Here is a 15,423-nt window from a genome sequence, read left to right as displayed (position 1 = left end):
ATCAACTACCACCCTCTGCCTTCTTTCAGCAAGCCAATTTCCGATCCAAACTGCTATTATCTCCCACAAATCCATTCGTCCATATTGTGTACAATAGCCTATTGTGGGGAACCTTATCGAATGCCTTGCTGAAATCCATATACACCACATCAACCGGTTTACTCTCATCTACCTGTTTGGTCACCTTCTCAAAGAACTCTTACTTACAATGGTGACCTCGGTCCTGGTCTGAAAGAGATGTAGGTCAAAGTTTTCCAGTTGTCTAGGGGGAACTTAATTGATTATTTAAAAAAAAGCATTGTGATGAGAAAGGTGAAGAAGACTATTGATGCTATGACACAATCTTGCTTTACCCCAGGTTGCTATAGTATTTGATCTATAATGGATCCATTGATGAGGATCATGGATTGCAGGTAGTGCAGCAAGCAGAAGATTGCAATAATTTCTCCAGTTGGCCAAATTTAAGACGCTGAATAATCCTTCCCAGTTGGCAGAGCCAAAGTCTTTGTAAGATCCGGGAAGGCCATATATCAAGGTAGCTGCTGCACTTTCTTGACCTTGTCTTGCCGTGACTAATAGCAAGAATCCACATTGTGAATCTGGGAGCAGCTCTTCAGTCACCAGGAGAAGACCACTTGGGATTTTTGCAGTGACCTCCTCTGTGGCAGACAACAGGAGATCTCACTGAATCACTTCCTCCATGAAGATGATGACAACGATAGTGTCTCAGATTCCCTGGCAAACGCATAGCATCTCCCTCATCTGGTAGGCAGTCGTGTATTCATGACAAGAGTGCACAAATACCCAAGCAGATACTCCTGCCATATCAATGCCACTTCTAATTCCTGATGTCACATTTCAAGCTCCGGGCCAGAAGATCCCCTTTTCCACTGCTGGTTTAACCACTCGGTCGATCCTGTATCCATGCAGATTTTTGCTCTGAAGCTGCTGCTCCTTTCCTGACTGTTTTGACTATATAGGTACATCTTTGTGTTGTTTCTCAAGCCTTGGCTTGAAGTAATAAATCTTGGCCTATCTCATTTGAAATACAGTGCTCTATCTGCTTTAAAGTATTGTTTCTGTAAAACGCTGTCTGCTGAGATTGAGTTCAAATTGTGTACGTATTAATGATCAAAAAGAATTGTGCAATTTGGTTTACATAATACTTGTAATGTCGAAATGCAAATCGCTTCCTTTAATTCTTCCCATGAATTTTCTGTGTTCAAAGGGAAAGCAAAAACAGACAAAACGTACATCCACCTTCTTCCAGTTCTGTAATGCGGCTGATGGAATACTGCTGTGTACAGATGTCGCTGCCAGAGGGCTGGATATTCCTGAAGTAGACTGGATTGTACAGTATGATCCCCCTGATGATCCAAAGGTACAGCATTGTAATTTTAAAGTGAATGCTAAACTTAGAATAATAATTCTAAAGGACTGCAAGAGGAATTTTCTCTTCAGTGTATTTGTAGATCAAAGAATTTCAAACTCATCAATTTACTCCAAATGTAAATTGCATTTAAGTAGACCCAGATGTTTCCGTTAACATTTTTTGCAGGATATTTTATTTGCAATGAAAGTGCCTTGCTGTCTTTGATGCTTAAATTTAGGCTGAGTTAAGAATTAATGAGGGATTGGAGTAACATTTAAGCTAGGCGTAGCCTTTGAGCTTCCTAATCAAAATTAGTGAACTTGTTTTAATGATATTTCAATAACTTGATCATTTATTTCCAAATTATTTACCAAACAGAATTCATTGCAGTTATTGTTGAAATTATTTATGCTGTACTTCTACCCAAATGGATTGGAAGTTCATTACGTCCTATCTGTTCATCATCCTACCAGGAATATATCCACCGTGTGGGCAGGACTGCAAGAGGAATTAATGCACGAGGGCATGCGTTACTTATTCTGAGAGCAGAAGAACTGGGTTTCCTTCGTTATCTCAAACAGGCCAGGGTAATTGTTTTTCCACAGGCATTGAGAATTAATTCAAGGTTTAGTTATAAAGATATAAATGTTAATGTAAATTGAGCAATTCCTAATTTTTGCTTGTGTTTTGGATTTTCTACGTAAAATGAACATAGTGAATCTAAGAATTATCTGCACATAATAGTTAAAAATTCCTAATATCTTACAAGATAATGTCAATCTGGTGATTGTTGAGTCAGCCACAGATGGAATTTCGTTCCCTTTTATGGGAAAATTTAAACTCTGACTTGAGATTATAATTTCCTAAACTTGTAATCTCCAATTTAATTTTGTTAGTTTCTGTCTTTGGTTTGGAATGATAAAGTAAACCTTGGGAACAGGTACAAGCATAGAAAATTAAAAATATTTCGAGTTTAGCATTATGAATGGTTGTAGTCAGGGATTTTCCTAAAATAAGTTGACTTTGTAATAAAAAGAAAGCTTCTGTTTACGTAAAGATCTATACACTCCTGGTGTTGCAAAGCATGATTTGAACCAACAACCTGCTATTTACGTTTACTTGCAGTTTTAATGTAGAGATTAACATATGCATTATGATAACCCAAAATATCTATAACAATAAGTTTTTATCGTCCAAGTTGTTGGTACAAATATATAGCACATCTAGTCAGACACCAGGCTTTTGCAATCACCTGAGCCTGACAGAATTAGAAATGATTGAAGTTTTCACTTTTTAGTTTTAAGTATTATTAATGTCAATGTTAAATTTTTTTGATAGGTACCATTGAATGAGTTTGAGTTTTCCTGGAGCAAGATCGCAAATATTCAAGTTCAGGTAAAATGGCACATCTAAATTATAATAGTGATTTCATAGATCATAGAAGATCATAGAATCCCTACAGTGTGGAAACTGGCCCTTGGGCCCAACAAGTCCACACTGACCTTCAAGGCATCCTACCCAGACCCATCCCCTAGAACCTCCCTAATCCACACATCCCTGAACATGGACAGGCAATTTAGCATGGCCAATCCACCGAACCTGCACATCTTTGGACTGTGGGAGGAAGTCGGAGGACCTGGAGGAAACATGTGAACATGGGGAGAATGTGCACACTCCACACAGACAGTCACCTGAGGCTGGAATCAAACCTGGATCGCTGGTGCTGTGAGGCTGCAGTGCTAAACACTGAGCCACCATGCCACCCCGCGCCAACTTAAAGTATTTTTAAACAAATTTTTGAATAGTTAAAGAGATTCTCTAGTTTCTGTGAGAATTGACTAATTCCATGCAGACAATGAAACTGCCATGCAGAGTAATGATATTTGTATTTTTAGACCTTGAGTGGGATTTGTTTAAAAGTCCAATGACAGTACAAGCCAGTGCTGAGTCAGAGAAAGATGTTTCAGAAAGGAAAAAGTCAACACAACATTGAAATTGGGAATTGTTTAGCCACTCTACTAGTTGACAATCTTGAAATGCAATAAAATGACTCCATGGAGTGAATGCGAATGACCTCAATTCAGGAGCAATTGTGTGCTTTTGAAAATATAATTTGTTTAGTAATCCTTTCTGGGGTATGTCACGTTTTTGTGGCAAATGTTGAAGTGGCAACTTACAGTAATATACAAGAAAGCTTGAAAAAATTCTGCAGTAGAATAATTAAATAATTGTTGTGATAAGATACTATAATAGAGAGAATGAAGAAATTAAACATTGCAACATACTAAATGATTCTCTTAGAAAGACGGAGGTTGAGGGGGGACCTGATTGAGGTCTACAAAATCATGAGAGGTATACACAGGGTGGATAGCAAGAAGCTTTTTCCCCAGAGTGGGGGACTCAGTTACTAGGGGTCACAATTTCAAGGTGAGAGGGGAAAAGTTTAAGGGAGATATGCGTGGAAAGTTCTTTACAAAAGGGTGGTGGGTGCCTGGAATGCATTACCAGCGGAGGTGGGCACGATAATCATTTAAGATGTATGTGGACAGATATATGAATGGACAGGGAGCAGAGGAATACAGATCCTTGGAAAATAGGCAACAGGTTTAGATAGAGGATCTGGATCGGCACAAACTTGGAGGGCCGAAGAGCCTGTTCCTGTGCTGTAACTTGCTTTGTTCTTTGATCAGCAAACATCTTCAGCCACTTGTAAACTGCAGTGTTTAAATAAGTTAAGGGGATGCCAGGGAATATTGTTTACTTTGCAGTATATGGGGAAAACTAAATTGCTGTTATTATTCAAGATTCTGTAGGGCATAATGAGCATCTTTAATAGAACCAGACAGCATCAAAGGAAGAGCACAGCAGGCCACACAGCATCCGAGAGCAGGAAAGGCAATGTTTCGGTTCAGAACCGTTCATCAGGACTGAGGAGGGGGAAGACAGCTTAGAAATAAATAGATGGAGGGGGTGAAGCTGTGGGAAGGTTGGGTGGAATACTGATAAGTGAATTAGGTAGTGGGTAGTAGTGATTGGTCACTGCGAAGATTGGGGTGGATAGGTGAGAAGGAAGATAGGCAGGTTGTATCAGGTGAAAGGGATGGGTAGGCATGGATGAGACCGGAAGGTGAGGCGATTTGGAAGCTGGTGAATTCTATGTTAAGGCTGTAAGCTCTCAAGGTGGAACATAAGGCATTGTTCCTTTAGTTTACGTGTGGCCTCACTGTGACGGTGGAGGAGGCCCAGGATGGTCATTTTTCTGTGGGAATGGGAAGGGGAGTTGAAATGGCTGACAATCAGAAGGTGATGTTGATTGGAGCGTGCAAAACTCTGCAAGTTGGTCACCAAGTCTGTGTTTGGTGTCTCCAATGTAGAGAAGACCACGTTGGAAACAAAGGATGCAGTAGACCAGGTTAGATGCACTGTTGAATCCCTGTTGGATTTAGAATGATTGTTTCAGGCCTTGGGCGGAGGTGAGAGTGCCGGTTTAGGGGCATATATAGCACTTACTGTGGTTGCAGGGAAAGGTGCTGGGTGTGGTGAAAGGGTTGGTGGGGAGTGTTGAGCAGACAAGGACGTTGCCGAGTGAATGGTCAGAAATATCTCTGATAGTCGGATCTGATTGCAGGTGGTGAAAATGGCGGAGGATAATACGTTAAATTTGGAGATTGTTTAGGTGGTATGTGAGGACCAGGGGACTCTATCCTTATTGTTATTGGGGGAAGGAAGTTTGAAAGCAGAAATGCAGGAGATGCATTTGAGGGCATTAAGAATCACGGGAGAAGGGAAGCTATGGTCCGTGAAGTAGGACATCTGGGATGTTTAGAGTGGAATGCTTCATCCTGTAAGCAAATGCAGTGGAGATGGAGGAATTGGGAATATGGGATTACACTTTTGCAAGAGGGTGGATGAGGGGCGGTGTGGTCAAGGTAGTTGTGGATGTTGGCACCGATTCAATTTCCAAAGATGGAGGTGGAGAGGTCAGAAAGGAGAGGAAGGTGTTGGAGATGGGCCAAGTAAATTTTGAGTACCGGGTGAAAGGTGTTGGTGAAGTGGATGAACTGTTCGAGTTCCTCATGGGAGCACAGGGCAGTATTGATACAATTGTCGTGTACAGAGGAAGAGCAGGGACTATTCCATGTATCCTGCGAAGAGTCAGTCATAGCTTGGACCCATGAGGGTGCCCATAGCCACTATTTTTGTAGAGAGCGGGAGGAGTTAAAGGAAGGTTGTTGAGGGGGAAGACAAGTTCCATCAAGCGGATGAGTATTGGTGGATGGGGACAGTTTGGGCTTACGGGATAGGAAGAAATGGAAGATTTTAGGCCCTCCTGACAGAGAATACAGGTGTAGAGAAACTCAATGTCCATGGTGAAGATGAGGTGTTAGGGCTGGCAAGTTGAAAGTCTTGGAGAAGGTGGACAGTTTGGGTAGTGTACTGAACATAGTTGGGGAGTTCCTGGATGGGGGCAATAGAACTGACCAAAGGCAGCAGAGATGAGTTCAGTGGGGTAGGAGCAGGCAGTGGCAATGGCCCGAACAGGGCAGTCAAGTTTGTGGATTTTGGGTAGGAGATAGAAACGGCAGTGCGGGGTGGGAACTATCAGGTTGGAGTCTGTGGATGGGAGATCTCCTGAGGTAATGAAATTCTTGACGGTCTGGGAGATCATGGTTTGGTGATCAGGGGTGGGGTCATATGCGAGGGGATGGTAGGAAGAGGCATCGGAGAGTTGGTCCTGACCCAAAACATCGACTTTCCTGCTCCTCAGATGCTGTCTGACCTGCTGTGCTCCCAGCTCCACATTTTATCGACTCTGACTTCCAGCATCTGCAGTCCTTGCTATCACCGTGGAAAGAAATGCAAACCACTATTTATTTTAACAAAACCCATGAGTGCCTATTTTCTTTCCAACACACATTTTAATTTCTGTTTGTTACTGCCAATGGATTTATGTTTTGTGTGTTCATTCTGGTTGCTAAACTCAAAGAAGCAATTCCATTTTTGTCTATTGCCCATTTTCATGTGTATGCATTAAACATGGGGACAATCATTTGGGTTCACTGTCTGATACTTTCATTTAAACAGAAGTCAAGTGATTAAAACAAGTTCACGCTGTGGGATTAGTGTTTTCCACTCCCTCCATTACATCTGCGTTGGAAGTGTCTTTCTGGAGGCTATATGATGAGTTGTAATCATTTCAATTTGTAAACCTCAGAAATCAGTTGATCTCGGATTCCTGATGATTGTATTTCCTTTCTAATTAGCTTCAATCTAAATATGTATTTTTGTTTTTATTTCAGCTTGAAAAGCTAATTGAAAAAAATTACTACTTGCACAAATCAGCACAGGAAGCTTACAAGTCTTACATCCGTGCCTATGATTCTCATTCTCTCAAAGAGATATACAGTGTTCGCACCCTGGATCTGCCCAAAGTAGCACTTTCATTTGGCTTCAGAGTACCACCATATGTTGATCTTAGTATCCTTTTACAAGTATTTTCCTTTATTTATTTCAATACTTTTCTAAATGGAAGTTTGTTCTATGTTGATGTCCTTCAAAATAAATTGCTTTACCTTTTGGTTTTTCTGACCATTTCAATGACCATCTCGATTTCAGCCCTGTAGGTGGAAGCCATTTCAAGGTACTATATTTAAAAGAAGATTTGTGTGTGTGTGTGTTATATATAACGTACTTTGAGGTGTTTATGAATCTCAGTATCTAAACCAATTTGTCTCAACTTCATTTGTTTTAAAATGAAATGAGATGTTTTCACTTAAATAGATTATTGATTTTCTTTTTAAGTAATGCAAAATAAGTTGGAACACTGTTCCAAAATAGCACACCCTTAAACACGCTAGCATATTTTGTGCTTAAATATTGACCCAGGAATGATTAAATCAGAATTCCTAATTGGAAAGGAGCTTGAATGTTTGTCATGACCAGAGAGTATGTGTTTTTTATCATCCATTTAGTTGTCAATTTTACGTAACTCTAAACTTGTCTCCTCTTCCTGCTCTCCTCCATTGTACTTCGAATATTTATTTTACGGTTTGCAGTTTTGACTTTGGGATATTAGTTAGTGAACCCCCAAGCCAATTCTTTCCAGCAGTTCAGAGTTATGCAGTGACTGCCGTATAGAAAAAGGTCATTGAACCTGACTGGGCTGTATTGGCATTCATGCTCCAAATAAGGTTTTTTTTTCCCTGGTTGTCTAGCCCTATTATAATACCCTTTTCATGGCTCCTCCAAATGTGAATACCTTTTTAAGTGTGTCCATGACAGTCATTTCAGCTACTCCTTGCGGTATTTCAGAGGAACTACTCGTTGGCTGAAAGGCTTGGAGTATTCAACCGTGTTGCCACCTAGCCCAAAAATATTAGGGTCAATCAAACCAAGTCTTTACTTTCTGCATATTCTCTTATCCTTATGGCTACTTTTTATAATTATTTAGGTCATGTTTCAAATGTTTTAAACTGATAAAGATATATTATTTCATGTACACACAGTTCACATTTTAATGATTTGGAACAACAAAGCGAATGACTCCATTTGAGAGATGATCTGGCCATTGTTCCGAAAAGGGAGAGAATAACTTATCAAATGTTAAGTTAAACCATGTCTTCCCAGACTGTTGGCTTCACTCAGTACTTAGCTATTTAAGCTTATAATTTTTGTTGTACATGTTGAGAAGTGTCCCATGTCTGAATTCTGTTATTAGTTTGAAAATAGTGTTCAATGTATTTCTTCCTAGTCATTTCTGCTCTTATTTGAACTTTTCTGTTTTTCTGATATAGTTTTTCCTTAACCAGAATGCTTTAGATGTAAATGCCAGCAGAGGGATGAAACTGAAGAAGAGAGGTGGTGGAGGTGGATTTGGGTACCAGAAGGCCAAAAATGTCTATAAAGCAAAGATCTTCAAGCAAATTGGCAAGAGGAAATCAGACAAGAGGCAGTTTTCCCGTTAAATAGCCCAAACACAGCTGCATTTTTATTTTTCCTTTGTGACTATACAAAGGATTGGAATTGTCCTCTAAAATAAATGCCTTGCATTCAGCAACTTTGGCAACTTCCAACAATATAGATTTAAAGCAGTCTGTAATTGACTCAGTCACAATTCTACTCATGTAAAACTATTATCTTTGCACATGATCTTTTATAGAATGTTATTTAAATGCATTTAATTTGATTTATAAACAGTTTTAGAGTCAATCTGTAAATTGTGATGATGATAGAATAGATTGAACAATATTAAGGGGCACATTGCCATGTCTTTTTCTCAGGTTCAGCAAAGCATTTCCCACTGAGCCAATGTGTTTTTTAAGATGTGTAACAGGCCCAGGGATATTGATAGTTTTGTTGAATATGTAATCTGAAAATGTAAAAATGTTCACTTTTCTGACTAATAAACCATTCCATGTTTGGTAATCTACACAAAAGTCCATCCAATGCCATCCAAAGGAGGAAAAGCTGATAAGATTCTTCCTGTAGAAGAGCATGACGTGTTCAGTGCTCTGAGCGTTAGCTGATTATAAAGCTTTGTTGATTAGCAGTCCCCTTTTTGGATGTGAGTTTGCTCGCTGAGCTGGAAGGTTCGTTTTCAGACGTTTCGTCACCATACTTGGTAACATCATCAGTGAGCCTCCGACGAAGCGCTGGTGTTATGTCCCACTTTCTATTTATGTGGTTACGTTTCCTTGGGTTGGTGATGTCATTTCCTGTTCTTTTTCTCAGGGGATGGTAGATTGATTTGGAGCCAATGTGTTTGTTGATGGAGCTCCGGTTGGAATGCCATGCTTCTAGGAATTCTCGTGCGTGTCTCTGTTTGGCTTGTCCTAGGATGGATGTGTTGTCCCAATCAAAGTGGCAACACTCAAAGACAACACATCCATCCTAGGACAAGCCAAACAGAGACACGCACGAGAATTCCTAGAAGCATGGCATTCCAACCGGAGCTCCATCAATCTACCATCCCCTGAGAAAAAGAACAGGAAATGACATCACCAACCCAAGGAAACGTAACCACATAAATAGAAAGTGGGACATAACACCAGCGCTTCGTCGGAGGCTCACTGATGATGTTACCTAGTATGGTGACGAAACGTCTGAAAACGAACCTTCCAGCTCACCGAGCAAACTTACATCCAGAACCTCAGCCTGAGCTACAAATCTTCTCAACACTCGCTAGTCCCCTTTTTTTTAAATGTCACTTACTGATGTACACTTCTGTTTTCTATAGTTAATATTCTCAATTTTTTTTGTGATGTGTATTTCTGTGTTAATTTTGCATCAATTTGTAAATAGTATAGGCTTCATTTTCAACATCTAGTTTTAACATCAGCTTCTCTTAAACAGCCAACTCATGTTTATGGTCTAAGTCTGGGTCTACCATTCAATAAGATCATGGCTCATTTGATCATGGTCTCAGTTCCACATTTCCTGCCTGCACCCTATAAACATTGATTCCCTTCCCTATGTATATTAAAGACCAAAAGTTCCTAATCTTGCAATTTCATGCCAACTGCACAATTATTTACGTTATTTTCCTTGAAATTTGCTCTAGGGTGATGTTTTCCTTGTTTATACTGAACTGTGCATAGTTATAAACTACTGCTTTTACTAAGACCAATGAAGATGACTAACCAGGGCCGTGGACTGATTTTGTTATTTTTTTTGTACAGAATACTTTTGATACTTCCAATGGTAATGCTTTCCTTTTTAGAACCATCACTTGCCACCTTTATGGGGTGACTGTTTGATTTTCTGCATTGATATATCCTATTGTTGTTTTGTTAGGAGAAAGAAATCTTAGTAGACAACAGATCTAAAACTCTTCGTCTAGAACTTGACATAAATGTATGCCATATTTACTGCAAATTTAAACTCTTATTAGGGAGTTGTGCTGGCAATTGTACAAATCAGGGCTGAGTAATTTCACAATAGGAATGCAAGCCTGTCAGTGCTAGATGACAAGTTGCTTTGAGCAGCTTAAATGTCATTTTACTTGAGTCATATTTCCAGCAGCAGTCATCAAGTTTGTGTGCACACCTTCCTACTGCTGACAGCAGCGATCTGCGTAGCAATGGGAGGTAATAGTGAGATTTTTGCAACTTTGAAATGCCTGAAATTTCAATTATTGTTTCTAGTTTCTGTGGTCACTGTTGCTTTGTGAGTTCATGCAGCTGATCTTCTCGAAGACAACGCACACACACACAGAATGATGTACTGACCAAAAGCTAGTTATGCCTGACTTGTTATGGAATATGTGGAATAATCATACACTGGCTCCCTCCCACCGCTCTTTCATCAGTACATCAATGACTACTTCAGGGCTGCTTCATGCTCTTGCCAGGACCTTGAAAATTGTTTTCATTTTGCTTCCACTTTCCATACTTCTATTTCTTGCACATCATCCAATTCTGACACTCCTTTTCCTTGACCTGTCTGTGTCTTCAGTCTGGGGAATAAACTGCTACTATCCACTACACAGCCGCTGACTTCTTTAGTTACCTTCACCACAGCTCTTTGCACCCCACTTCCTGCAAAAATTCTTTTCTCCCAATTCCTTTGCCTTGCGTTGCACCATATTTGGATGATGACACCTACCAAAACAGTAATGTTGACATGGCTTGCTTCTTTCATAACTGGTTTCTCACCTGCTGTGGTTGGCAGGGCCCTCAACTGATCTGACCTTTCAGTTGTAGTTCTGCCCTCGCCCATTCCCTTCACTCTCAACAGTGTGATTGGGTACTCGTTGTCCTCACTTTTCATCCCAACCGCCTCTGCATTTGAAGGATCATTCTCCACCATTTCGGACAACTCCAGCAGAATACTGCCACCACCAAACACATCTTCCTCTTCACTGCCCCATCTGTATTTTGTAAGGATTATTCCTTCCAGATCTTCCCTAGTCCATTCATCAACCACTAGCACCACCATCACCTTACTGCAGAAAGTACACCACCTGCCTGTTCACCTCTTTGGTAACCATCCAAGATTCTAAACAGTTTTTCCAGGTGAAGCAGCATTTCACCTGCATCACTTCCAATCCTGTGTATAGTGTTTGCTGCACCCACTGTGGCCTACTGGACAATGGAGAAACCAAGCAAAGAGAATGCTTCTGGTCTGTGCGCAAGCACGACACGAACCTTCCTATTGCTGGTCATTTTAACATAGCATCCTGTTTGCTTATCCACTTGACTGTCTTTGGCATGTTGCAGTGCTCCAGTAACTCTCAAGGCAAACTGGAGCAATGTCTTCAAGCACCTTATAGCCTTCTGGACTCACTATTGACTTCAACACCTTCAAATTGTGAATCAACTCCACTTTCTGTTGTTACATTTTCTGTCATCTGCTTCCCCCTGCACACCAGGGTCCTGCCATTCACACATTCCGATCAATTAATCTGAACTATTGACATCTTTTCTCCCCCAGCACTCTCAGCATAAATGCTGCACCCTAGAGTCATCTAGACTTGGAACATTCACTTGCTCTGTTTCCATGGATGCTGTCTGACCCCTTGAGATCTCCAGCATTTGTTGTTTTCAGTAACAAACATTTGAATTATTGCTCAAGTTCTCATCCATTAGCAAGCCTAAAGCTGGTCTAAGGAATAAAGTTCAAAAATGATAGCCAGTAAAAAAAAATGTTGAATTTTTGGATACCACTGACATAACTGAAAAAACCTACTGTGTAGAATTCTTGGTATCACTTAATTTCAATATTGTTAATGAGGAAAAGAAATACAAGAAAACTTTGTCAGCAGGAGGACGTTCAGAGGTGACTTGAAGCAATAGATTCTTGCTTTGAATGTACCTACTTAATAAGGTCCATGCTATGCCGCAATGCCATACATGGGAACAGTGGCATTTGTCACTGTTCAGCTTTTTTTGACCAGCCATGGAGACGCCTGCTTCTGCTGGCATCTAACAGGAATTGAAGACTTCCCTCTGCTACAAGGTAATGCTGCGATGTAAATCCTCTGGTTCCAGGGTAAGCTCCCCTTTTTGATTTGTCTTTTATTCACAGATAGGGTGCCTATGGGAATTGTGCAAGCTTTCAGCAAACTCCCTTCCTTGAATACAATCATGAGAGCCTGAATGATTCCAGCAACCTTCTGAACCCATTGACCTGATCTTGAATATGTTGGTCCCTGTGTATCTTTATCCTTTAGATGTAACTGCAGAAGTGATCTGTGCTGATGACACTTGAGAAGTATCTGCTGCTGACCACTAAATCCCTCTCACACTGCTTTCAACACCAGTTGCCAGAACTTGGCAGTCGTCTTAAGATCCAATGCATAGCTTTTCATCTGTGCCAAAGTTCATAACTTCCCAATACTTAAGAAGCTATAAATCTTGACTAGTTTAATCATCTTAAATGTACCATTTGGTACATCTAAAAATGTCCCTGGACCTCAAAATGACAATTCTATCCATCCATCCATCCATCTATCGTAAGATGACTAGCTCACATACTGGTAATCCAACCATGATAGTGTTCCTATATACTTTCTGCCCTTGTCCTAGATAGAAGCGGTCATGCATTTGGAAGGTACTGTCTAAGGATCATTGGTGAATTGCTGTAGTTCAACTTGTGGATAGTACACATTGCTGCTACTGAGCATCAGTGATGGAAGGAGTGAATGTGGTGCAAAACAAATGGGAAACTTTGTCCTGGGTGACTTGTTGAATCTTATTGGAGCTGTATTCATCCAGGCAGGTAAAGAGTATTCCATCACACTCCAGACTTGTGCCTTGCAGTTGGTGGATGGGCTTTGTGCAATCAGGAGATGAGCTACTTGCCTAGCCTCTAAACAGCTCTTGTAGCCACTGTATTTATAGGGCAAGTCCGGTTGAGTTTATGGTCAATGCTAACCCTCAAGATGATGATAGTGGGGAATTCAGTGATGGTAAAGACATTGAATGTCTGTCATTGGTGATGGTCATTGACATTGATGTGGCATAAATGTTGCATTTCATTTGTCAGCCAAAGTCAGAATTTTGAACATCTTGTTGCATTTGAACATGGACTGTTTCAGTAACTCAAAAGTTGTGAATATTGTGCAATTATCAGTGAACATCCCCACTTCTGACCCAATGATGGAAGTTCATTCATTAATGAAACAGCTGGAGATGGTTGGGCCTAGGACAGTAGCCTGAAGAACCTTTACAGAGATGCCCTAAAGCTGAGATGACTGACCTCCAACAACCACAATTGTCTCTCTTCTCCCACCTCCAATAAACCTCATCCTCCTGGACACCACATCACAGCCTTCAATCCTCCCTCGACCTCTTTGTTTCCAGCTGCCATCACAACATTGATTGCCTCAATTTCTCCACCCCCTCTCACTCATTCCAACCTCTTCCCCCATGGAATGCACAGCCCTCCGCTCCCTCTGATCCAACCCTAACCACACCATGAAACCCATACATAAAGGGGCACAATAGTGGTATGAGGTTGTTGACTTACTCACTGAATTGACTTGTTCTCATTCAGATTTTTCGTGACCATGCTAGGTGAAGTGGAGCCTCTGATGAAACAATGTTATTCTAATCTGTTTGGAATTTACATTGTCTGGTCTGTTGTAATGATTTGTGTTACTTCTGATTTTGATCTGTATGGGTTTGTATGTAGGGTCCAATTCTGTATGTTTGTCAGTTGCATTATGGGTGGAGAACCATGTCTCGAGGAATTCCCGTCCATGTCTATGTTTGGCTTGGGCTGTTAGGGTTACCTTGTCCCAGTTTACAATGGCACTATCCCCCACCTCTTCCTCCATTACATTTATGACTGTACTGCAACTGCCTCATGCTCCCATGAGGAGCTTAAACAGTTCATCAACTTTAATAACACCTTTCACCTCAACCTCAAATTCACCTGGACCATTTCTGCTACCTCCATCTTCTTCCTGGGCCTCTCATTCTCTACCTCGGTGATCGCCTCGAAACTGACATCTATTTCAAGCTCACTGACTCACACAGCTACATACACTACTCCTCCTCTCCCCCACCCTCCTGCAAGAATGTGATCCCCTAGTCCCAATTCCTCCACCTCCACTGTATCTGCTCCCAAGGTGAGGTGTTCCACTCCCAAACATCCCAGATGTTCTTTTTCAAGAACTATAACTTCCCCCTCTAGTGATCGAAAATGCCCTCAACCCCATCTCCTGCACTTCTGCCCCATAACCCTTCTCCCCCCCAACAAAAATAAAGACACAACCCCCCTTGCCCTCACGTATCACCCCACCAACTTCCACATCTAGTGTTTCATTCTCCGCCACTTCAGCCACCAACAATCCAATCCCACAATCAAAGAGATATTTCCGTTCCCACCCCATCTCCCTATTGGAGGGACGGTGTTCTCTGTGACTCCCTCTTTCCCTCCACACTCTCCACTAACTCGACCACACCGGCACCTTTCCCTGCAAAAGCAGGAAGTGCTACACCTGCCTCTATATCTCCCTCCTCACCTTCCTTCATTCAAGGCCCGAAGCCTACCATTCATATCAGACAGGGGTTCATCTACACATCCATTAACTTGGTCTACTGTATCTGCTGCTCCCGATGTGGCCTCATCTACATTGGTGAGACCAAGTATAGACTCAGACATCTTTTCATAGAGCATGTGTGCTCTAGACGTGACAAACGACAACACCTTCCGGTCACCAATCATTTTTAACTCCCCTCCCACTCCCTGGGTGACATGTTCATCCTGAATTTCCTCCAGTGTCACAATGACACCACCTGCAAACTGGAGGACCAACACCTCATTATGCCTGCAACGGGAGTAGATTTGCCAACTTTAAGTACATTTAAGTCGTCATTGGACAAGCATATGGACGTACATGGAATAGGTTAGATGGGCTTCAGGTCAGTATGACAGGTTGGCACAGCATCGAGGGCTGAAGGGCCTGTACTGTGCTGTAATGTTCTATGTTCTATGTTTTTCCACCTTGGGAGCATTAGGCCCAACGGCCTAGATGTGGAATTCACCAGTTTTAAAATCTCTCCACCCTGGTCCCCTCATCCCCACCTCCTTGACCTGACACAATC

The 15,423-nt window shown here is 41.4% G+C and overlaps 1 protein-coding gene across 2 annotated transcripts in view; it reads left to right on the top strand.

Annotated features, from left to right (window-relative positions):
• The window catches only part of ddx18 (DEAD (Asp-Glu-Ala-Asp) box polypeptide 18), a 43,351-nt gene extending 34,441 nt beyond the window's left edge, over positions 1-8,910 (top strand). The window contains exons 9-13 of one of the 2 annotated variants that reach the window (XM_059647398.1): positions 1,229-1,381; positions 1,846-1,959; positions 2,711-2,767; positions 6,673-6,850; positions 8,192-8,910. In XM_059647398.1, coding sequence (XP_059503381.1) covers positions 1,229-1,381; positions 1,846-1,959; positions 2,711-2,767; positions 6,673-6,850; positions 8,192-8,337 — 648 coding nt within the window. In that variant the 3' untranslated portion in view covers positions 8,338-8,910. The remainder of the gene's footprint in view (positions 1-1,228; positions 1,382-1,845; positions 1,960-2,710; positions 2,768-6,672; positions 6,851-8,191) is intronic. The other variant, XM_059647397.1, reaches the window with a different exon arrangement.
• The last annotated feature ends 6,513 nt before the right edge of the window (positions 8,911-15,423 follow it).

The sequence above is a fragment of the Stegostoma tigrinum genome, chromosome 7, assembly GCF_030684315.1.
Source record: "Stegostoma tigrinum isolate sSteTig4 chromosome 7, sSteTig4.hap1, whole genome shotgun sequence".
Taxonomy (NCBI): domain Eukaryota; kingdom Metazoa; phylum Chordata; class Chondrichthyes; order Orectolobiformes; family Stegostomatidae; genus Stegostoma; species Stegostoma tigrinum.
Note: the sequence above shows the minus strand (reverse complement) of the source record. Positions and strands in the feature narration are given on the sequence as shown.